This window comes from Mauremys mutica, chromosome 6 (assembly GCF_020497125.1).
Source record: "Mauremys mutica isolate MM-2020 ecotype Southern chromosome 6, ASM2049712v1, whole genome shotgun sequence".
Taxonomy (NCBI): Eukaryota; Metazoa; Chordata; order Testudines; family Geoemydidae; genus Mauremys; species Mauremys mutica.
The window spans coordinates 81430605-81454150 of NC_059077.1; the positions used below are offsets into that span (position 1 = coordinate 81430605).

General features: G+C 42.4%; 1 protein-coding gene across 5 annotated transcripts in view; it reads right to left on the reverse strand.

Annotated features, from left to right (window-relative positions):
• The window catches only part of LOC123372922 (rab9 effector protein with kelch motifs-like), a 78038-nt gene that overhangs the window by 19842 nt on the left and 34650 nt on the right, over positions 1-23546 (reverse strand). For all 5 annotated transcript variants that reach the window (XM_045021564.1, XM_045021563.1, XM_045021561.1 and 2 more), the window contains 7 exons: positions 22180-22265; positions 19889-19970; positions 17262-17347; positions 14550-14637; positions 10469-10517; positions 7523-7610; positions 4602-4702 (listed from right to left, as the gene is read on the reverse strand). In XM_045021564.1, the coding sequence (XP_044877499.1) occupies positions 4602-4702; positions 7523-7610; positions 10469-10517; positions 14550-14637; positions 17262-17347; positions 19889-19970; positions 22180-22265 (580 nt within the window). The remainder of the gene's footprint in view (positions 1-4601; positions 4703-7522; positions 7611-10468; positions 10518-14549; positions 14638-17261; positions 17348-19888; positions 19971-22179; positions 22266-23546) is intronic.

The window sequence follows — 23546 nt, forward strand, 5'->3', positions numbered from 1 at the left end:
AAAAAACTTATTTACTTTACATACAACAACAGTTTAGTTATATATTATAGACTAGAGAAAGAGACCTTCTAAAAACGTTAAAATGTATTACTGGCACGCGAAACCTTAAATTAGAGTGAATAAATGAAGACTCGGTACAGCACTTCTGAAAGGTTACCGACCCCTGACCTATAGGATAAGTGCACCCCAATACTTTGAGGGTGAGGAAATTAGAATTGGACATGGAAGGCTGAGCATTAGCATGAATATTCATACTAATGCTCAGGCCCTATCATTAGAGCCTTGCGCAGATACAAATTCATACCCGTGGATGCAGATATCTGCAGATATAAATCGGTATCCATGGAACCACAGGGATCTCCTGGGAACCGCAGCGGCGAAAGGAGCAGAACATAGGGCTGCCACTCCCAGGAGCCAGTGCCCTGCACCAGCAACTCCTCCAGCGTGGCTGTACTGCCCCCAGCGCCGCCCACTGGGGTGGCCACTGGGCTCACCGGCAGCTGTCCCTGGTCATGCTCTTGTGTTCAAACAGTGTGCATACCCCCAGACAGGAGACGCAGACAGCTGCATGGAAGGAACGGGGGTAGTACAGCCATGCAGGAGGAGCTGCTGGAGTGAGGTGCTGGTTCCTGGGAGTGGCGGCCCCACGTTCTGCTCCTTTCGCTGCTGTGGTTCTCAGGAGAGCCCTGCAGTTCCACAGATACTGATTTATATCCATGGATATCCGCATCCAAGGGTATAAACTTGTATCCGCGCAGGGATCTACCTATCATAGGGCAAACCACTATGTGGAGCGGGCTAGCTTTCCATCATTTGACCCTTCATCAATCTTGGGCATTGAGGAACCTGGACCACTGGACTCGTTTGGCATGCCATAGACAAGGCTGGTCCTTTGTCTCTTAACATCAGTACCTCAAGGAAGGGTATAAGTATACAAATCTAAGAGCATATGCAAAGAATGGTACCACAGATATCCCCAACACTGTATTATTCCTATCTGTTTATGTGGTTCACAGCTTTTCTGGCTTTATTATTGATCCTGATAAAAATCTCTAAGGCTTTACTTTGCCCTCAGTGTGAGTTCCTTGCCAGACACCTCGAGGTTCCCTACAAGATATCGAATTGGTTGGTTTAGGTCTGTGTTGCCTGATTGATTCTGGGACAAGAGCCCTATTACCCTCAGCTCATTAATCAGATCAACTGGCAACCAATCCAAGCATTATTAATCATTGAAAAGGATCAGACAACAACTGGTGTTAGTAATAGTGGCAACACGAGTGTAGACAGAGCATGATATAGGCATCAGCATTTTAAGCACATGTTGTCTACAGAACTAAATGACATATAGTTTAAAATGAGATCTGGTCAGAAATTTTCTGGAACATTTTCTGTCCAAAGAAAATGCCAATTTGCCAAAAGTGAAACATTTGTGTAGATTTCAACAAAATTTCACTTAAAAAAGCAGAATGGGGCATTCCAATAAATTTCCAGTTTTTCATTTTGAAAAGATGTTATTGTTTCAAGTTTTTTTTAATATAAGTGAAAATTAGAACAAAACATTTCAAATGACCTGAAAATGAACTTTTCAAAATGTTATTTCCTGGGAGATTTCAAATTTTTTTATTATTCTATTTCAAAACAGAAAAGTTTTAAAATTTCAGAATTTCCCATGAAAGAGGAAGTCTGGTTCCTACCCAACTTTACTTAAAATACTGGAAATTGAGGGCAGCTTTGCCTACATTGTCGCCTCCCCAGTGGAGCTCAAACACAAGGAACAACAACAAGATGTTTTAGCAAAAGTTTCCTATTGTAAGACCTTGGTCAGTGGAATAATCTCAAGGTAACGAATTTCACTGGAACTGATCCAGTCTAGACTGGGAACTGTGGGCTTCAGAGTGCAGTGCTGCAACAGGGCTTCTGGAAGCACTTTGTCTTAAACAGATACTGTCCAGGAAACCAAATTTTAGTTCTGCATAAAATTTTGTATTTAAAAAAATATTTTTCATCCCAAATGGGAATGAAAACCAACTAATCAAAAGTTTTCACAGAACTGAAATCCCACAGAATTTCATTTTATAAATGGAGCTATGGAGGGTGGAAGCCACTCACTGAAACTGACACGATCCTTGTCAGTTTCATACTAGTCACTGCTGAATTGCAACAGTGAAATAGACCAGACTTATTGTCAAGTGAACATGAGACTGGTTGCTTTTACACCTGCTATTCAGTGGTAAGCAGCAGTGAGACTGACAAGAATCAAGTCCCTTGTTTCAAGCTCAAGCTCTCTCACAACTCCCCAGTTCCTTCTCTGCCTGGGGACTCTGTTGGTTACTCTTCAGCCTGTGGGCCCCTCTAGTAAGAAACACCCCACCAGGTCTTTTCCTGGCACCAGTCCCTGGACTCAAACTTCTCTTTCCTTTGGGATAAGGTCACCATAGCCCTCCTTCTTGGGGCTGTGCCTGAACTGTCAGGCTTCCCAAACCCATCATCATGTAGTCCTACCACAAGACAACCTCTTTAGGCTCCTCCTAACTGATCTAACAGCACTACTTTTTAATCCTCATCAGATGATCACATGCCTCAGGCACAGTATCCTATTCCTAGTTTGGTCTCATAATCCTCTCCAAAATACCTTTTCTTAAAGGGGCCATGCCATGGAACAGAGTTGGCTGGCCCCAGGTCCCCATTGACCTTCAAAGGAACAGACACCTCTCTACCTGTCCTCTCTCCCTTCTTGTGCATTCCTACACAATCAAGCCTTACTTTACACAGGGCTGTTATATGAAATCCCTGTTTGTATTACATTAACAAGGAATTAGCAGATGGGTCAGAGTTAAGGTTTCCAAATTTAACCCTGCATTTCCTCTCTTCTGGAGGTCCGATTTCCCAGTTTCAGCAATGCATTTACGCTAGTTTTGTGTGTACAATTTCCTTGTGGTTTTACTTTGAAAGAAAAAAATAAAATATTGGCAATGGGATATGTAGTATGATCTTGAACTATTTGGCTTGATGTCTACTGAACCTAGCTGCACTTGAACAAGGCCTCTCAAATCCAGCAGGGAGCTGCTGAACCTCAGCAACCAGTACCTGCCCAGACACACACTACTCACAGCAATAGCAGCTCATTCACAGAACTCCAGCAGCTGTGTTATAAATCCAATGGCAATTTGAGCACTAGAACTCAGAGGGAAGGAGAAGCAAGTTAGCCTCCCCCCGGGCCCTTTCCCAACACAATTATCACTCATCTCTGTAAAGTGTACATTATGATTCTGGCTAGGACAGCAGGAACTGGAAAACCATGGGAAAGACTTTTTGTGTGATATTTCTAGCCAGGCTAAAGCTGTAGTAAATACTGGAAATCCTGCCAGAGCTTGATCTTTCAAGGTTTTCAGACAAAAAAGATTTTAGAAAAGCTTAATGATCAGCATTACACTTTGCGCTGTTGATCTGAACCTGCAAACTTTGTGTGGTTCACCCATTGCTACAGAAGGCTCTAACAGGAAATTAAACATCCAAAAGAAATAAGCCCTAAACAACACTGAAAACAAAACCAAAAAGTAGGTAACAAGAAAATTAGTGCAAAGTTAAAAGGCCCTTCAACTAATTATCTCTGTGTAGGATGGTACATCCCCTAAGAACTGAGGGTGGTTATCCCACCTCTCAGGAAGAAGGAGGGGAGAATTGGGTAATATTCCCCTCATCTTTACCACATGAAAGGCATTTTGTAGGCACAGGGCTGGAGAAAGGAACAGAGAATAGGTGGATCTGGGTGGATCCCCCTCCCCAGTATAGCCCTGAAAAGATACAAATTGGGGCTGTATTATCTTTTTCCCAGGGGTAACTGCAGGCAAGTCCCTGATAACACCAGGTGGTGGTGTGCTGCCAGGGATGGAGCACAGGATTCCACTGGGGGCTCAAGCAACTGTGGAAGTACAGGTTATCCACATGGATGACTCTGATCCGATCCCCAGGAATCCTTCAGATTTGTGGGTGGCTCCTGCAACCTGTACCACAGGGGATAAGCTCACTCCCCTAGTGAAGCAACCAGAGGGAAGGATCTCTGCAAGAGGATCCTTAAGGAAATTTCCTTCATCTGAGTCCCTTTTTGTATTGTTTTTCTGCCAGAAGGGGCAATCGGTCTCTGAGAACTAGAACTAAGCCTAATAGTAACTCTTTCATGTTTCTCTGTAAGTTGCTTAAAATACTTTGACATTCATGATATAATAACTAACATCCAAATTTTAAAATTCATACTGTATATTAAACTTTAAACAAATTGTGAGCAAACAGTAGAGCAATTATGCCCTTTGCAGGTTTCTGAATATCATATTATCTTTTTGGCAGCAGCCACAGCCATATGATGCATACTGCTCCATGGAGGGGAAAACAGTTTAATGATAATGAAGCTTGCAACCCTTTATTTAAAAAGCTGAATCATTGTGCTGAACTTTTACATTTGTAGACATTTCTATCTTATTTTTTGCTTGTAAAATATTGGTTCCCATAATAATCCTTATCCTTACCCCCTTTAAGAGATTTTTACCCCCCGTCTCCCACAAAACACATAAAGAAAATTTCTAGAGACTCTAAATAATACATACGTGTCTAGCTTTTGAAACTCCAAGTCCAGAAAGGCAAAGGCCCTTGTGATCATGTCCATTGCTTGGTTACGTACAGAAATGAAATCTCTGAGTTGAGCTGCCTATGTAGAAAGTCATAAGTTAACACAGCTTGAGAATCACAGAAGAAGAGAAGGCATTTAATGATTATTAGCATCTCCCCTTAAACCTACAATGGACTAAGTCATCTATGAGTTTTCCCATCAAGACCTACTGTTCTATCTACCAGTTTTTCCCTTGGTGATGATAAGAGACGATAGATTTCACTACAACACAGACCCATGTTGATCATTATTTCATAGTGGGATGCCAGCTGTGATTTTTGGTTTACTCTAGTTATTTATTCGCACATTTTTCCACCTTGTTTCTGCTCAGCAGTGATTTTTACCTTTTCTGTTCTAAACAATAAATTTGTTTTGCTATGAATTTTCCTCATTTAATCCTGTTGACAGCATTAGTTATTCAGTCTCTCTAGGAGAGTGGCCTGCACATATTGGCTTTTACCACTGGTCTCAGAGACAGGGCTGAAATTCTTCTGAAGGCTGATCTCAAATCATCTGCAGGGGGGATGGAATCCTACACTGAAATTATTGATAGTAATAAAATAATGCATCCATTTAGCAAATACTCTGTAGTATAATGTTTAGTAATGGAAATTAATTCATTTACTGAACAATGTATTTATCTTGGCAATTAAATCAATAATTAAATATTTTACTACATAAATTAAGAACCCAGTAATTTATTTGCTAAATAATGGTGTTATTGGGTAATCTGGGAAATCTTTATATGCAAGTGATTCAAGGAACATGTGAGCCATTTAAATTGTCCCCTACAGCAAATAGTTTATATAGTAATTGTATTGTAGCAATAATTTTAAATTATATCCCCCAAAGCAGGTTGTGCATGGGGCTGGCATGCTCAATTTTTTCATGTGATACCATAAGAAATACATAAAATTGACCTGAATGGCTTGTGCCAAATTAAGAGAGTCTATTAGCCCATAATTTGAAAATAACTGCTAAAATTACTATGCAAGGTACAGTGATAATAGAAGGAGCAATTTATGCCCCAATTCAGCCATCCAGCCCTATTCATCAAAGTATTTAAGCATGTATTTAAAAGCTTTACTGAACTGGGACCTTAAAGAGCCTCCCTCCCTCCTGTCCCCGGCCAAAAAAATACCTCCAAACCAAAACCTTAGCACCAAAAGAGATGACTCAGAGTGGAGCCATTAACATGATACTCCTGTCAGGCGGGAAAGATGAAATACATTATGTCCCCCCTCAGAGCTTTCTCTCCAGTTTATTTATTTAACTAATTAATCATAAAGTATCAGGGTTGGAAGGGACCTCAGGAGATCATCTAGTCCAACCCCCTGCTCAAAGCAGGACCAATTCCCAGACAGATTTTTGCCCCAGATCCTTAAATGGTCCCCTCAAGGAATGAGCTCACAACCCTGGGTTTAGCAGGCCAGTGCTCAAACCACTGAGCTCTTTCTCTCTTCCACTCCTCCTGGAGATACTCAAACACTTTAGCAGCTTCCCCCCAAAAAGAATATGTTCCGTGTTTAACCCCCATTTCTGCTAAGTCAAAGGAGAAAGGAAGAGAAACCTCTTTCAGAATAAACAAAATGATTAAAATAGGTTCTGGTTCTGTAGATCCCTTTTTCTTACTTTCATGCTTAGTATAAACAAAGCAAGGCAGGAATCCTTGACCTTGCTGCACAGAAGAGGGAGTACAGAGGCTCCATGGGTTATGCAAACCCAACTTACACAAATCCGCATTTATGGAAAAAGTTCTGTAAATTCCGTAAGCTAGAAAGTGTTTTGTTTGTTTGTTTTTTGCGTAATGGTCGGGTATATGTTCCCGACTTACACAAAAATCGAGTTACGTAAGGCGTTCCGGAATGGAATGCTTGCGTAAGTTGGGGAGTGTCCGTACTTCCTCTGTCACTCCATCCCCCGCTCCTTACTGAATGTGGATGCTTCTTAGGGTTGCCATCCATCCAGGATTGCCCGGGAATCTCCAGGAATTAAAGATTAATCTTTAATTAAAGATCATGTCATGAGATGAAACCTCCAGGAATACAGTCAAACAAATTGACAACCCTAATGCTTCTCTGCTGGAGCTCTGCATCATGGATAGAATGCTGCTGAGTTCATGGTACAAGACCAAAAAGCAGAAGAGGGGAAGTGTTGCTTTCTGAGGCACTGCAAACTGCCTTGCAGACAGCTAGGTGGAAGCACTACAGTTGAGAGCTATATTGCTCCCTCTGAGTCACCTCTGCAGCAGCTATTGAGCTGCCACAGGGGGAGCTCAGCCAGTAACTGCAGAAATTATGTTGCCCGGGAGTGGTAGGAGAAGCAGCCAATGCAGCAATCACCCCCGTAAGACAATTCCTGTTCTCCGTACAGACATTCCTCTCCACAAATCCTTAAGGGCTGGTTCAAGAAAATCTCTGCCAGGATCACCTCATGGAGTTCGCCTCCCTTTTGGGCATCCAGTCAGGGTGTGTGTGAGAGAGAGATCTGGCCCTTAAAATGGTTATTTCTTTGACTTTTTCCCCTCCATATATAAAATCCACACTAAAAAACCAACCAACTAAACCCCCAAGCAAACAGGAATATTTTTTCTTTCATGAAGCCATTTTGTAATTAGCCAGAGGCACAATAAGGTGCAACATCAGGCCCAAGAGATTCAGGACGCTTGCTTTAGCTTTGTTCCTCACAAGGCACCTGCGGGGTAATGTTGTGTAGCATAAAGCATATCCTGTCACGTCTTACTGCTTAGCTTTCAGGTGAATGCACATTTCTTAAGTGTTCTGGACAAAACCACAGCTCCAATGTTACACAAAGAAACAATCCTCCTTAGATCTAGTGAAACTGAGGTGAGATACTTACCGGGATTGCAGGTGGGGACTCCATTCTGGCAGGAAAAGGTGATGCCATTAATTCATATTTCACTTTGGGTATTTTGGTGGGAGTAAACCTACACACACACACATAGACAAAATCATGGTATTAATAAAGATCCTGAAACTAAACACTTTTCTAAACAAATAAAAATGGCTGCAAAGGAAGTGAATTCTCTTTTTCTCTTGGTTGTTCTGGAAGTTATTTGAGGTCAGGTATTAGAATATTGATTTAGTTCAAGGGGACACAGTTGTTAAGCACAGAGCTATATGCTACAGTTGGGTGAAATAAATAATACATTTGCAAAACAGCAGCAATATTTGAGAACTCAGTCTTTCAGCATTAGTGTAATCTTTGACTCTTCTATTTTTCCTCTCCCCGTATCCAGTATCTTTCTACTTGATATCCTCAATCTACTATTTCAGGTGTTCCCTCCTTAAGTCTTCAGGAGGTGAATGAATATCACCGGCATCCTTGCTGAGAAGACAGATGAGTGTCTTTGCCCACATGGACGCCAGGGTGGCAAGAGATGTTCTCTGAGCGTATGTCTACATTTCTGGCTTTCTGTGTGTCAAATCGCTAGTCATTGCCTCCTACATTCCTGTCATTCACACTCAAATCCCTGAGATGTGTGTTCAAAGGTGTGTAGAAATGGAGTTGGCAAACCTGTCTGGGAGCCTGGGTAAGGCTGCACGTTGACCCATGACCCACCTTGCTACCTGGTCACTGTGTGGTGTGGTCATAGCGATGATGTGGTCACCTGTCCTTGAGTCTACTTACTCTTCCATTGTCATGCACACAATTCCCTGTTCTGCTGTGGAGAAGGATGTTATGTTCTGGGAACAGGTTTGTTTATCCTGGATGGAGGACACTACACAAGAAACTCTCATAGTGTCACAATAAAATGCCTCCCCTTCCTCCCCATGGGGTCCCCTGTGTAAGCACCAGCATTGTATATTGCTAACACCTCTATATGCATTGGGAAGTATCTTGGGAAGGGTTAAAAGTGTGAGTGTGGAATGGAAGATTCCTTTGCAGGTTACAAGGGGCCGAAGGGGGAGGAAAGGAGAAAGGAACGGGTAACTTGATGATCCAAAGATAAGGAACGAAGATAAGGAACGAAACTGCAGCCTAAGGCCAGTGCACACAAACAAGCTCTCTGCTGCTAAACAGCCAGAAGCCTGTATCACAAACCCAGCCAGCCGTGAGAAAGGAGAACTGAGCCAGATAGAACTGAAGGGGTTGCAAAACTAATAAGATTGCAAAGGCCAGTGAGTGGGAACACAACAGTATCACGACCCTGAAACCGGTGTGTTTTGGGGAAGCGAAGGGAGGCGTGGAAGGCCGGTTCGGACTGGTACAGAGAGCACGGGGGACGGGGGTCCCTGGACGAAATGCCCCCAGAAGAACCCAGGGCTTAAAACCCTCCTGAGAGCTGAAGCAAGACAGAGATTTACAGCGGACCCTAGATGACCTGTGCACAGGGCAGAACTCTCATCTACCCTTTCCCCCACTTCTTCTTACATTACACCCAGGCTTGGCTAGCCTTGGATTGTGTGTGTGTAAGTATGAAAGTGGGTTAGGGCTTGGGCACTCACGCTTTCTTCCTCCCTCTGAGTGATGTGGGGTGTGCCCAGCACTCACCACTGTTATTTGTTTAATAAAGCTTTAAACTTAGTCACTTCATGTGCCCCTTCATCTCCTCCTCTAAAGATCCTGTGGCCTCAGCCTGATCACCTGAAGCCCCAGGCAGATTGGTAACATAAATAGGTCACCTTCCCTCTCTCCAGACGCCACCACCATCATGTGGTATCCAAGATGGATGCCAAGCTGAGAAAAGTTTATTTTTAAACACTCTGTTATTGTTTATCCTGGGCAGAGGGAGGTACATAGGAGACTCCCAGAGGGCATCCACCCTGTCCTCAGACTTCTGTCCTCCCCAGGCTGACACCACGTGGTATCCAAGATGGATGCATGTGGTCCTACCACACTATGATAGTTGTCCTGCACCAGTATGCCGATCTATACATGGGAAATAAGGACCAATTGTGACATTCATTAGCTGTGTCCAGTCTGCTGTGAATGAACCCTCCTCCAAGTTCAGCTGCTTTCTTTGTCTCAGAAAGCGCTCCTGAAATGCCATCCAGTGTCTTGCTGAACATCTGCTCTGCTATATAAACCATTCATTTGCAAACAGCAGGAGCTGATCAGTTGGTTCCAGGCTCTTCCTGGGATGGAATGGATAGAAGTGAACAGCATTCACAACTTGCAAGTGCCTCACAAAAAAACCAGCATTTAAAATGTGGCAGGCTGAAAGCACTTCTGCACAGGGGTCTGAGAAGAACAGACAAGTTCTCCCACAAACCAATACTAGGGCTTCTCCAGATGGTGGGGACACTCAGGACTATGAAATCTCATGTAGCTACACTGTCAGTATGTACATGGCTACATGGGGTATGGTATCTGTGCAGCTTTGCAGTGTGGACTCTGGTGGGCTTAGCTAATATGGAGATGCATGCATATGAGCCAGGCCTTGGGTACAGGCCCAGTGTAGACATAGCCTCAGATAAACCAGAGAAGAAGAGGAATAAAGGCAGACAATCTTTGTATTAAGGGTCCAGAATAATAGGACCCACATCTGAATATCAGCCTATTCCTTTATCCCTATGAAATGCTGTTCTCTGAGTAGCAAGGGAATTGATTTATGTAGCTGGGCCATTGTATTTGTCACTGAAATGTGGGCAATTATTAGTGATGAGATGGATTAAAAAATCAACTAATCACATATTTATACACAGAAAATACTTTGTACTGCATGGAGAGGCCAGTTCATTCAAAGGCAGAGCCAATATGAAAAAAATCACAAATATTCAATCTTCCCTGCCTTTTCCCATAGAAGGAAAGAAAGCAAAGAAACAAAAATATAAAGAATACCTGCTGCTTACTCCCTGGATTCCAAATTCTGAGAGAATCTCCTTCATTACTGAAATTAAGACATCAATTTGCCATTAGTCTATTAACACATTTTATGAACAAGGAGTGATAGATCAGAACCGTTATGGGATCTTTCTACTATTTTTATAATATATTTTTGGCTGAGACCATATGATTACAATAACATGTATAGCTTTTTTAACTGCTATGAATGTTCATCCGCAAGACAAGTTTTGAAGTGATAAAATGTTAGCATAGCAAAAATCACACACTCAAGATCATTTGAAGCTTCAATTGATACACAATGTGGCTGCCAGCTTGCCACGTTGGGAATAGGTATGCTGCCTGGAACACATTATACAAGCCCTCCAAAGACTATCCCTATTCACTTTCAGGTGCAGCTTAAGTTATTGATATTGAACTTTTCAGGACATGGACTGTGTTCACATCTTGGTTTATATAAGGCCTCACATAATAGGACCCTGATCCTGTTTGGGGCTTTTGGGTACTATTGTAATATAAATATTGAAGAAGAGTAAACCCCTATATTACTTGTATTCTAGCTACATCAGGAATTGCCTCTCTGTACCAGCATGATGGACTGAGATCAGCTGAGATAGGCTCTTGTTTCTCTCTCTCTCTCTCTCTCTCTCTCCCCAACTCTTCATTTTCTTTTCTCGCATTTCATTACACAACACTTGGAAACATCTGTACCTCTGCATACATGCAAGATGGGCCTTGGTGAACATGCACATGTCCCAGACCCCCAAGGCACTTGTTATAATCCTTGAGCCTTTTAAAACTGTGAGCTGCAGTGGCAGGGCACATGACTAGTACCAAATATGTGACCTACGGTAAGGCAGATATAATGCTTCCTGCTTTTTGGGGTATGTCTACAGTGCAATTAGATACCTGTGGCTGGCCCATGCCAGTTGACTGGGGCACCCTGGGCTTGGGCTGTGGGGCTGCTTCTTTGCAGTGTAGACTTCCATGATCGGATTGGAACCTGGTCTCTAGGACCTGTAAGGTGGGAGGTTCCCAGAGCTTGGGCTGCAGCCTGAGCCAGGAAGTCTGCACAGCAATGAAACAGCCCTTCAGCCTGAGTCAGCGGGCATGGGCCAGCTGCAGGTTTTTATTTGCAGCGTGGACATACTCTTAGACAAGGACAGCAGACAGATTTGAAAATAAAGCCAATCCTGAAGATGGGTCTTGGCCTAAATAGTTGTTGGGAGCTTAATTGTACCCTCCCCAGCCAGAGAATATGCCTGGGGCTTGCAACCTTATTTGTTGCAGCTTTCTTCCACTTCCTGACACTGCCAGGCTTTACTACTAACTTGAGTCCCAGAATGCAGCAAGCATGAGATTTCAATTGTTCTCTGACTTGAGAAGCACACATTGTGCATTCTGGGGTGAAAGCCAAAGACAATTCCATAGTCTCATGAAGTATGAAGAGAAATGCATCACTTAGACCTCAGGGTCTTGCCACCCAGCTACTGCCTCCAGTGGGAAGATAGAGGTCCTCACCTCAAATTAGAGGTTTGCACATCAACCTCCTCCCCAGAAATGACATGCCACTGGAAGAGATCAGCCAGACAGGCCACAGAGGACCTTCCTCACCAAGAGGGCCTGCTACCAATGTGGGAGAGAAGAGTCCTTTTTCACACCATTGAAGAGCCTGCTGCTAGCTGAGGGGAGATGGGGCTTGTTGGAGGAGGAATTGTGTTGCAGGGAAGCTGACCCAATTGGGGACTGTCCAAGGGATACTGGAAAAGCTTCAGAGCTTTGAATGAAAACAAAAATTTGTAATGTTGAACTAAACCCTGTCCCTGCTGAGAATTACCTATTGCTAATTATAAAGAGGGATAGTGAGGATGTATGCAGCTGAAAAGGTCACCAGTCACACAGTGTACAAGTGACGCTGGAGTACATTACTAGGCTGACACCCACAAAGAGGGTTAGTGTGATGACATCTTGTGGTAATTGTGAAAACAACACTACTCACTCCATAATATGCTGTCTAGTCTGGAAATATGGTAGACACATATTACTGGGATGCTGGTAATTAAGACTCCTAATTCACAAAATGAGAATTGTAGGCATTAACGATTCACACCACCTTTTATAGGTAAAAATAATGCATTCTCTCAGATATTTTTAAACAGCTTTTAGTAATGTCATGAATTAAAATCAATTCAGCATTATTACAGGTTTCAGAATGGTAGCCATGTTAGTATCAGCAAAAAGAACGAGGAGTACTTGTGGCACCTTAGAGACTAACAAATATACTTGAGCATAAGCTTTCAAGGGCTAAAACCCACTTCATCGGATGCATGCAGTGGAAAATACAGTAGGAAGATATATATACACAGAGGACATGAAAAAATGGGTGTTGCCATACTAACTTTGACGAGAGTAATCAGTTAAGGTGGGCTATTATCAGCAGGAGAAAAAAATACTTTTGTAGTCCTTGTAACCATTATAATCAAGCGCTTATATTAACTGTTAGACAAAGTCTGTTACGCTTGGCAACATTTTATGCAATAGGCCAAGGTTGGTTGAAAGGCCATTTTAGAGTCTTTTCTAGAACTTCCCCTGATTGACTTGGGGCTTTTGTGCAAGAAGAAAAATCCTACCTGTAAGTGACAACAAGATCGTGTGGTAGGATTACCTTAGGGTTAGTGCCAGTGCTCCTTTTGTTATGAGCTACTGTGCTCATTTTACTCAGACATTTAATAAGAAAACACATTTCAGATGAACTATTACTTACTGTGACAGAGTGATGAGAACCAGCAGCTGAACCAGTACTCTAGTCAATTTAAGTCCAAATAGTTTCCCCAAAGAAAACCTGACTGATGGAAGCCATGGAGGATAGGTCCATCAGTGGCTATTAGCCAGGATGGACAGGGATGGTGTCCCTAGCCTCTGTTTGTCAGAACCTGGGAATGGGTGACAGGGGATGGATCACTTGGTGATTACCTGTTCTGTTCATTCCCTCTGGGGCACCTGGTATTGGCCACTGTCAGAAGACAGGATACTGGGCTACTTTGGTCTGACCCAGTATGGCCATTCTTATGTTCTTGTGAAGCTGGGGCTAATTAGTAGATCAGTTTGAGCTGGGGGCGCTAACAAGCTAGTTAACCCACTAACTGAAAGAGTAGAATGGCACACAGGAAGGAAGTGCAAAGGGAAGGGGCAATGAGAATGGCATAAGGGATAGGAATAGGGCTAGGTAAAAGGGAGATATCTGTGTGGAGAGATCTCTACCCTCTCTTCTTGCTGGCAAAAGGGGCATGAGGTTTGTATGTCACTGTAAACGAAATTGCTGCATGGACTGTAAAAGAGGTGGTGGTTGAGATAACCCAAATAAGCTATATGTGAGTGTTTACAAACCAGAGTTGTTACAGTCATTTGAACAAGAACACAGAAGTGAGCAGAGGGCCGCACCCTGTTACACATACAATATTTTAGTTGGATCTATGACTACAACTAGCTGATATTACCATTATTCTTATTTTAAAAAGGCTAAAAGTAAGAGTTTAAAGTTATACCATGTGTGAAGTGACATTAGTAATAAACCAATAGGTGGAAAACCAATCCTATGGTATTAAGGGACTAAGCACATTTTAGTGTACTATTTTACAGTGTAAAATAAGGTAATACCTGAGCATGTGATCCTACCAGGTGATGAGAGCTCTTAACTCCCACTAAAGTTAACTGAAAGTTATTTTCTTCAGAAAACATGCACACTGCTATTTGATCTTCAAGTCAATGAATGTCAAAGGAGTTGAGTTCCTCGCAGGTGGCACTCAGCACCTCAGAGGACTGGGCCCTATAAGACCAGATAGAGTGTATGTTTTCCAGAGATCATGACTGTCAGTTTAGGTGATATATTAAACAGCATTTTAAGGAGTGAACAGCAGCTCTGGAAGCCTATGTTAAGCAAACATAATAGTACTGTCTTTCTGTAGACATATTATCACGGAATTTGGCATAAGATGGGAGTGGAAAAGGACAGAGACATGAAGAATTGGTTTCAAGTTAACAATAAGTTTAGAATTTACCAAATTCATAGTAAACTTACTAGGTTGTCTGTCTGATGGGTTTATCAATTTCATCCCCATTATATCATTGAGTTCTTCTTCCTCATTCATGCCACCAAAGATATAGAGCTGGGAACAATGAAAAAGCAAGTGACATCAATAGCAAACCAAAATAATGACAGGGTTGCATAATCACATTAATGTATCAGTTAATGTTTGCAGAGGCCCCTTTAGTATAGTACATTCTGTATTTATGGTTCCTGGTGCTCACTTCAATCGAATACAGTAAAACTCTTCTTGAAAAAACTGTATAATTCCATTACATGGAAAATGCCTGACTGTGTCACTGCCTGGGATCCCCACATAGAAGACTCTGACATAATCTGCCTGCCCTGCCCCAGAGGAGGAGAGGAACTGCTCAGCCTGGTCTATGCAGGACCTTACAGAAGTTGCTCCCTAATTTCCTCTAGAGAAGATGTTTCCAATCTCCCTAACCCTCGAAAGAAGAGGAGCAGCTCATCCCAGAGAGTGACTTTATGCTCATTTTGAGACTTCCAGTAGTTCAGAAGAGAGCCTCCTTAGCTGTTCCCACAGTTCTTGTGTTGGCAAGGGAAGAAGACCCACTACCATCTAATCTCATGGAGGAATAGTCCTGAGTAATTTCTGTTGCTCACTCCAATGCATTGGCAACACTATTGGGTGGAGAGTGTTTAATAAATAAAATAAAATACACACGAAAAACCTTTTTAGTTTATATTTACTGCCTGAAAAAGAAAGTTTAGAGCCCACACTATAGAGCTGCCTAGTTAGCAGCTTCAACAGGGGAGCGCTGCTGGCCTGCAATCAGTGTCTTCTACCGCAGTCTCTCGTGTGGAGGGTCCCTCCTTACCTGAGGAGCTGGAGCTCAGAACAACTGACTTCAAGGACTAAGGGCCTGATCCTGCACCACTGGAGTCAATGTGAGCTTTGTCATTGATCTCACTGCAAGATCAGGCTCCTAGACCTCTCGAGTGCATTCAGGAACCGATACTTAGTGGAACCCCACAATGCTAGAGGTGACTGTGTGGGCCACTTTGAAGAAAAGGCTACAATGGACGTGTCATAGGGCAGGTCTACACTAAGGGCGGGGGTCGAACTAGGGTACGCAAGTTCAGCTACGTGAATAGCGTAGCTGAACTCGAAGTACCCTAGTTCGAACTACTTACCCGTCCAGATGCCGCGGGATCGAAGTCTGCGGCTCCAAGGTCGACTCCGCCACCGCCGTTTGCAGTGGTGGAGTACCGGAGTCGACCGGAGCGCGCGGGGAGTTCGAACTATCGCGTCCAGATTAGACGCGATAGTTCGAACTCCGAGAAGTCGAACTCACCGCGTCGACCCGGCAGGTAAGTGTAGACTAGCCCTTAGAGAAGGTTGGTTTGTACCAACACAGCACCAATGCTGAGTCCTAGTGCTCAGGGGTCTTGGCCAACTCAGTTTTATGCCTTGAGGGTTTAGCCTGTGATGTGACACACCTTGACAGCCTTGTTTTGGACTTACAGGAGTACCCCAGGGGTTTATCAAAGAGTGCTTGGAGTCATTCTGAACATTTCTTAAGTTCTTTGGGTAATATTTGCAAGCATATCTGTCACCCATGCACGTTGTGGCTGACTCCAAGACAGATGGCACAAAGATTATCAGTCATCACAGACATCGGTTGTGTTTCATTCACATGAATTGCTACTGAGCAACCTTCCTTCCGTGTTAGAAGTTACTTCCTATGAAAAGGAAAAGGGTACAGGCTCCTCCAGGGAAGCAGCCACCATACCTAATAGACAAACTGCTACATTAAGTAGTGTCCCAGAGGTGTGGAATAGTGAAGCAAATGCTAAATGCCAAGATGGAAGCCAAGCCGAAATGCAAAGTTTGGTGTTAAACCACTGAGAAACATGGGTGGTGAGGTACTACAGTAGCACTGAGTCACTAGAAGCACAGGCACTGAGGTACAAAGAAAAAAATGCAGCTGCACCAAAACAGGTGTTGAGGTGCAGAGACAATGTCAAGCACAAGAAACCGGGAGTGCCTGAGCTTCAAGCAGGTGCCAGATTCAGCCACCAGAGCACTGAAAAAACAACAGCTGATGAACAGCTTCAAAAATGTATTGAAATGCTCAAGGCAAAGACCTTTGAAATTTAATCACTGAAAAACAAGAGAGAATCTGAGAAAAAGATATCCAGAGATATTGCTGGGATGTGAAGAAGAGCTGGAGCAACAGACTTTGTGGTGTAGCTCCTGTGGCGAACTCTTTCACTAATGACAGTCAAAAAGATGCTGAGCGGAATACTTGGAAGTCTGCATTTATACTTGAAACAGTGTGGTGAGCGACAACAATCCATAAGAAGCCTTGCTCGTACTTCACTCTGCTCCTACCACTGCCCTTAAGGGTGGAAAAATACCTTGATTTATTGGACTTTCTGTACATTGTTTCATGTATTAATAAACTGTTTTTATTTTGTGAAATGCAACTATTTAATTATTGTAAATTGTGTTTTGAAAAGAATGATTAAAATCAACATGGGACTTAACAGAAAATAGAAAACTAAAATGTAGGTCTATACGGTGACTACATATACATTTAAGAACTGAAGAAACAGCCGAGCTGTATGTTACCTAAATAAATACAGATTGCAGGTAGGCTCTTTAAATCAGTAAGAATGAAACACAGTTAGTAAAGTTTAGGGCTGGCAGAATTCTGCTTTAACATTACAGTCACTTACATGGCAATGAAGAATAAATGCTACATGGTTGTATCTGCAAGCGGGGGGGATCCCTACATAAAGTGGCATCTTCCATTTCATCTTTGCTGTAAAATACAAAAGACAGAAATCAAAAATAGAACATATCTACTGTCAATGCATTGACAGACATATCTTTGCAGTAAATTAGGCCCTAGATAGTCTCAGTATTACACATGAAGCACTTGCAAGCCTAAGACATTTGTATAATTATAGGACCTGCCAAGTAAAGAACAGCAGTAGTGAAAGCCACAGGGAAAATGCAAAACAAAGAATTCTGGGTAATCCTCTAATGACAAAAAGAAAGGCCCTTTCAGACAGGTATCTTTCAGTCTTCCAAAGACTAATGACTGACCTCAGAACGATCAAAATCACTAAAGCCAAACACATTCCAAAAAGAAATGTATACCCAAGTTAATGTCTTAAAATAGATTTACTCAAAATAAGCAGCTAAGAAAAACATTCTAAGGATGGGAGATGATAGGAAAGTCTATTTGTAATGTCCAGGAGGATAATAATGTTAATGCAGTAAATCTGTTACATTTATATAATGGGTTTTAATCTCAAGTGATCCCAAAGTGTTTTCCCACTTCCATATACAGGGATCTCTGCCCATCAGTGAAATGCAGCCATCTATGGAGTGAAGATGGCATCTGTTTAGCTGCACACTGTGAACTCAAATCATGCCATTGTGACAAAGAGGATAGCTCTGCCACAGAGAGACACACTCCAAGTGTTTGATAGCTTTAAACTTTCATAATTGCTATCTGGCTCTGGACCTCAAGGCAGAGCATGAGTTACAGGTGTTTTGCATCTCAATCCCACTTCCAGGTAGACTTCCTGCCACTAAAGGCTTTGTTCACTGGAATAAGCTGATAGAAGTAAAAAATATCTCAGGGTTGATTCAAGACCAGCAACTCTAAACAATAATTTAGGGCACAAAGGGACAGCCATAACAAAAAGTGATGATATGTATTGTCAAGCAAAAAAGATATGTGATTGGTGTGATGATATGTGACAAAGGACACAAAGAACACACAGTGTAGAAGTTGCATTCTGTGGCACTATTTGTGTTGTTACTTTGGTAGATCCAATAGAAAATTATGTATAAAGATTTCACAATACGGGGTTATGCATGCGCCATAAAGCACAGCGAGTGAGCCCTGTCTGATCATGCCCTTTGCCATACTTCATGATAGCCAAGAAGGTAGAACTTCTAATAATATTAACTCAGCACCAGCAGATCAGAGTTCAGGCCTGCTGTACTTAATCCATTCCATCATGTGGGTTTTGGAAGGAACTTCCTCCAGCAACTTTGTTAAAATTCATGTGGATGAATTTTCATACAAAAGTGGCTTTTCAAGTTTTTGCAGGCTTCCATGCAAATAGTTTTCAGTCACCTGAAATTCTGGGGTGTGAAATCATGGGAAAACAACAACAACAACAACAACAAAACCCCTGGTTAAAAAAAGTTGCATGAATTTTCTTGAAAATATTTCCAATAGTTCCCTGCTCCCTCTAATTCCCACCAACAGTGTGGCTCTATAATAAATTACATTCATAAAGTTCCTTTTTACTTAGTGTCCTGCAGTGATTCACCTTGAAAGAAGACACAGAAAAGTGATCCAATGTATTGTCAGATTTAACTTTTTAAAGATGTAATTGAAACTATTTAATTTTAAATATACTTTTTTATTTTAAACCAGAAAAATTGGTTAAAAAAGCTTCTCTGCACAAAAACATGGAAAAACTAAATGACAATGAATTTATAAACAGGTGTAACATTTTTCTTCTCTGTTTAAGGAAAACAGTTAGAAAACATTTGCTAAGCAGTCAGTAACTGCAGCCCAACATGAGTATTGTACAACTCCCTGGTATGTCCATTCTTTTTACGTGTCCATTGTTTAGAACAACAGGTGAAATCGTATTTGAAATCTGACTGTCCTAAAGAATGGCTTTTTGCAGCCTGCCCAAATCACTGTAGGTCACATTGTGAACCTCCTGCTCCTGCTCTTGAGCAGTTACTTGCCTATTTAGTCTCAAGGACTTCTATAGAACCACTTGGGTGAGTAACTGCTCACCAAGGGAAGGAAGGGAGAGGTTCAGAGGTTTGTATGATCAAAAAGATAACAAAGGCAGCATTTCCTGCAATCTCTTGGGCAACAAAAAGTGTTGAATTAAAGTGGTTTACAGAGCTTGTCTAGAGAAACATTGCAGCCTAACGTAAGCCATAAAATGCTGCGCAACCTTACATTACAGATTCAAGGAAAAACTGGAAGGCGTGATAACATCTTTAAGGGGATAGAGAGTGGTGTTAGATTTGGAGCATATATGTGTGTATATAAATTATACAACTTTTAATTAAATCTTACAAATTTTCAGTAAATTGTTAAATGATTGATCATATATTGACTACAGAGATGCATTTGTGCATTTGGATGTATTTTTATGTAGCTCCACACATATTTAAAGATGTACTCAGGTTCATTTTATTACAAGACTATGTCCTTGTGCAGCCATTTAGCTTTAGGATACTTCTGGATAGTATCTTGCTCTATTCAGTGATTAAAAAATTGAGTTGACAACCCTCTTTTTGCATTTTTACTCACCTAGGCTTAATTTCATTACATCATTCTTTGGTGTTTTATTACCATCTTTAGACTCATATATTCCTCCAAACAAATAGATATCCTGTTGGCAAGAACTGCAACTGTAATACAATATATATGACTCTGTACTCAAAGTATTATCTTATGGAAAGTCTCTTTCCCTGCAATTTAACTGTATGTATCTAGAAAAACAACATGAAAACTCCCCTCTCCTCTCAACACACAGAGATCACTTGTCCCACCACACACACACACACACACACACACACAAACAAACAAACAAACAAACAAACAAACATAAGAGAAGTGTGTGTGTAGGGGGAGCCTAATTGTTTATTAACTCTTATTACTAAGGAAGGAGAAGAGTAGACAATGTAATGAAATCCACTGGGCTCTCTCTATGTGGAACTAATTTACCTGGATTTACTGCTTGGTTATTACACTAATGAGGCTATAGAAAACCTTAAAATAGACAGATTCTTGGGCATTGTCCATATATTAGTGAATGCAAAAATACTGCAGCATTTGCAAGAAAGAGGTGTTTTAGACTGCAGGGAAAAGGAAGAGAATCAGTACTGTCGCTCCACATCCAGGTTGTTGGATTCCCAGAAGGTGGCGCATATAGCATGGTTAGACTTTAGAAGAAAAAGATATGGCATTCAGCACCCTTTCAGCAACCTGCGCAGTGTGGCAACAGAGGAAACTATGAGACATAAGCAAGTCATGCAGGAAGTAATGATATTTTTAAAAGTGAGCATAGTGTTTGCATGAAACTTATTTTCTATGCTTGACAGTATTGCAAACTGAACTCCTTCATTTATGCACTACTAAAAAGCACTGGCTGTGCTAGGAATCCCCATTGCTCTGCCACTGATCCTGAGCTCTGTGCTGGAAAAAATGCTGCAAGGATTGTGAGGTTTGTTCAGCCTCCATGCCCATTCAGTCTAGAGCAGTGGTGGGTGACCTGCGGCCCACGGGCCACCTGTGGCCCATCAGGGTAGTCTGATTGCGGGCTGCGAGACATTTTGCTGACGTTGACTGTCTGCAGGCACAGGCCCCCGCAGCTCCCAGCAGGGCCGGCTCCAGGCACCAGCTCAGCAAGCAGGTGCTTGGGGTGGCCAACGGAGACGGGTGGCATGTCCGGCTCTTCGGTGGCAATTCAGCGGCGGGTCCCTCATTCCCTCTTGGAGTGAAGGACCTGCGGCTGAATTGCCGCCGAAGAATGAAGCGGTGGCAGTAGAGCTGCCACCGAAGTGCCGCAGATCGCGATCGTGGCTTTTTTTTTTTTTTTTTGCTGCTTGGGGTGGCAAAAACCCTAGAGCCAGCCCTGGCTCCCAGTGGCCGCAGTTCTCTGTTCCAGGCCACTGGGAGCTGGGGGAGGGGGGGGGCTGTGCCTGTGGATGGGAGGAGCTGTGGGGGGGCTGTGCTGTCTCATGGCCCACAATCAGATTACCCTGATGGGCCGCATGTGGCCCATGGGCCACAGGTTGTCCATCACTGATCTAGAGTCTCTCTGATGAGATTGCCAACTGTAGTGATGTTGATTGATGTGGGCACCTGTCCACTGGGAACTGGACCAGGGACATTCACTCATTCACACAGACCAAAAAGCTAGAGAGCAATAACATTCAATCGCTAGTAATCTGGGCTAAATTTGAACAAGTGACCTATACAACAAATGGATCACATTGTGCCAGTGATATTTATGAGGAAATCCCAACTGAAAACTTAGCACTTGCATATGGCTTTACATTTGAAGAACAAATATACTCCACTTTCAAATATTAATGAATATATTCTGACAGCACCTGTGTGGAGAAGTAAGTATTATTATCCCTGTTTCTCAGATGGGAAACTGGGGAAGAGATATTAAGATCAACTTTTTCTAAAGTGGCCGTTTCTATCGGATGCCTCAGTTGTTTGGTGTTCATCTTGAGACACTTTCAGAAGCACTGAGCACCCAAAATTCCTTATGAAGTCAATGGGATCTGTGGTTGCTTAGCACCTTTGAAAATGAGGCCTCAAATTGAGTAGACAAAAATTAAAGGGCACTATAAGCTCATACAGTGCCAGAGCCAGAATTCAAACTCAGGAGTTCCTGACTCCTACTCCTGTACTAGACTTCTTGATCATACTGCTGCTCAGAAAAACGTAGAGGTGAAATCCCATTACACCTTCTTTAAGAGCATATATCTAAGAAGTGTTGAGAAGGAGACATTCCTGCATCTTCCTTCCATATTGGAATTACAGAAAAAGTGAACCAGGACAGAAAAATGACATTTGGTCTATACCTTGTCATGGTGTGCTGTAAAAGTGTGATGTGTCCTTCCACTGGGTATCTCTCCCTTGACTTCACAATGCTGCCAGCTTAACAAACCTGTTGGAAAAGAGTCTCACATAATTATATATTTTCCATTGATTTCCCTTGCTATCTGAAAATCATAAAATTTACATACTACAGCCTTTTAAAGTGCAGCTATAATCCAAATGCTGGTTGCAAAAATGGACTTGTTGGGGATTCAAATTTATTTTCTCCCAATTTGTTCAGTTCACCAGCAGAAAACTTGGTGGGACAGCACAGTAAATTGTTGCAAGAAGTATTACTTGAAAGGCTAATAGATCAAAGGAAGTTACAGTTATAGTTCATGGGTTAACAAAATAGAGTGGTGCAAAACCACCAACTCTCACTGCTGAAGAAACAATGTGGGGGGAAAATATATTTTGCAGGTCAGCTGGAGTGAAACATTTTGAGCTAGATTGTGGCTTTTCAGCCACTGTCCTGAAGAGAAGGCCATTCAAGTAGCAATGCCTCAGAAGGAGCACTTGGGAGGTTGGCACAATCTTTCCAGTGATGCTCCTTGCACATAAGAGGTGAGCATTCTGCTACCTTTATGTGCTGGCTCCACTCCACAAACTGATGCAGAAGGGGAGTGGGATCACAGCCCTGACTCCTCCCTCCTCCCTTTGCAGAGTCCTGCTTCCTGCCGGGGGAGTGGAAGGGGTGACCAAGGCTAGGCTGTCTTTGTGCTCTCCAAAGTGCAGGGAGCACAGGGACTGGTCTGTGTGTAACCTTTGCCCAGCTGCAGAGAGGGGTAGATTGTCTTGTTCACCCCTCTGGCCCCATGTAGTTGTGCAGGGGCCACACCTGGACCCATGCAACCAAACTGAGGCCACACCCAATTTGCCCCCATGCAGGTTTACCTCAAACCTCTGATAAAAATAAAGCCGATTTTGCAGGTGGAAAACTCCCTTTACAGTGAAAAAGCCAAGGTCTCTGCAAAAATGGCCTATTTCCATCTGGACATATTACAATTCAAGTTTGAGTTGGGAAAGGGAAATTTCAATTAACTTATCCTAGAAGACAAACAGTTCACAAGAGGGGCTTGAGATATTAGCTTGTTTCTAATGTCTTTTTTCCTGACTCAGTATAGGTGAAAGAAGCAGTTGTCTCCAGACAAATAATTTAATGACTGGCCCCTCCTAATAATTTGGGTTGTCCCTGAATCTGGTCTGCAGCTGTAAATACACTAGGTGTATTTTCATGAGGCAATATCCAAATGCATGACAAGGCAATACAATTATTTCATATCAGTTAGCTCATATCCAACCTAGGAAAGAAGATATTTGAAATGAACCAATGAGAAGTTTCCAGGAAGTA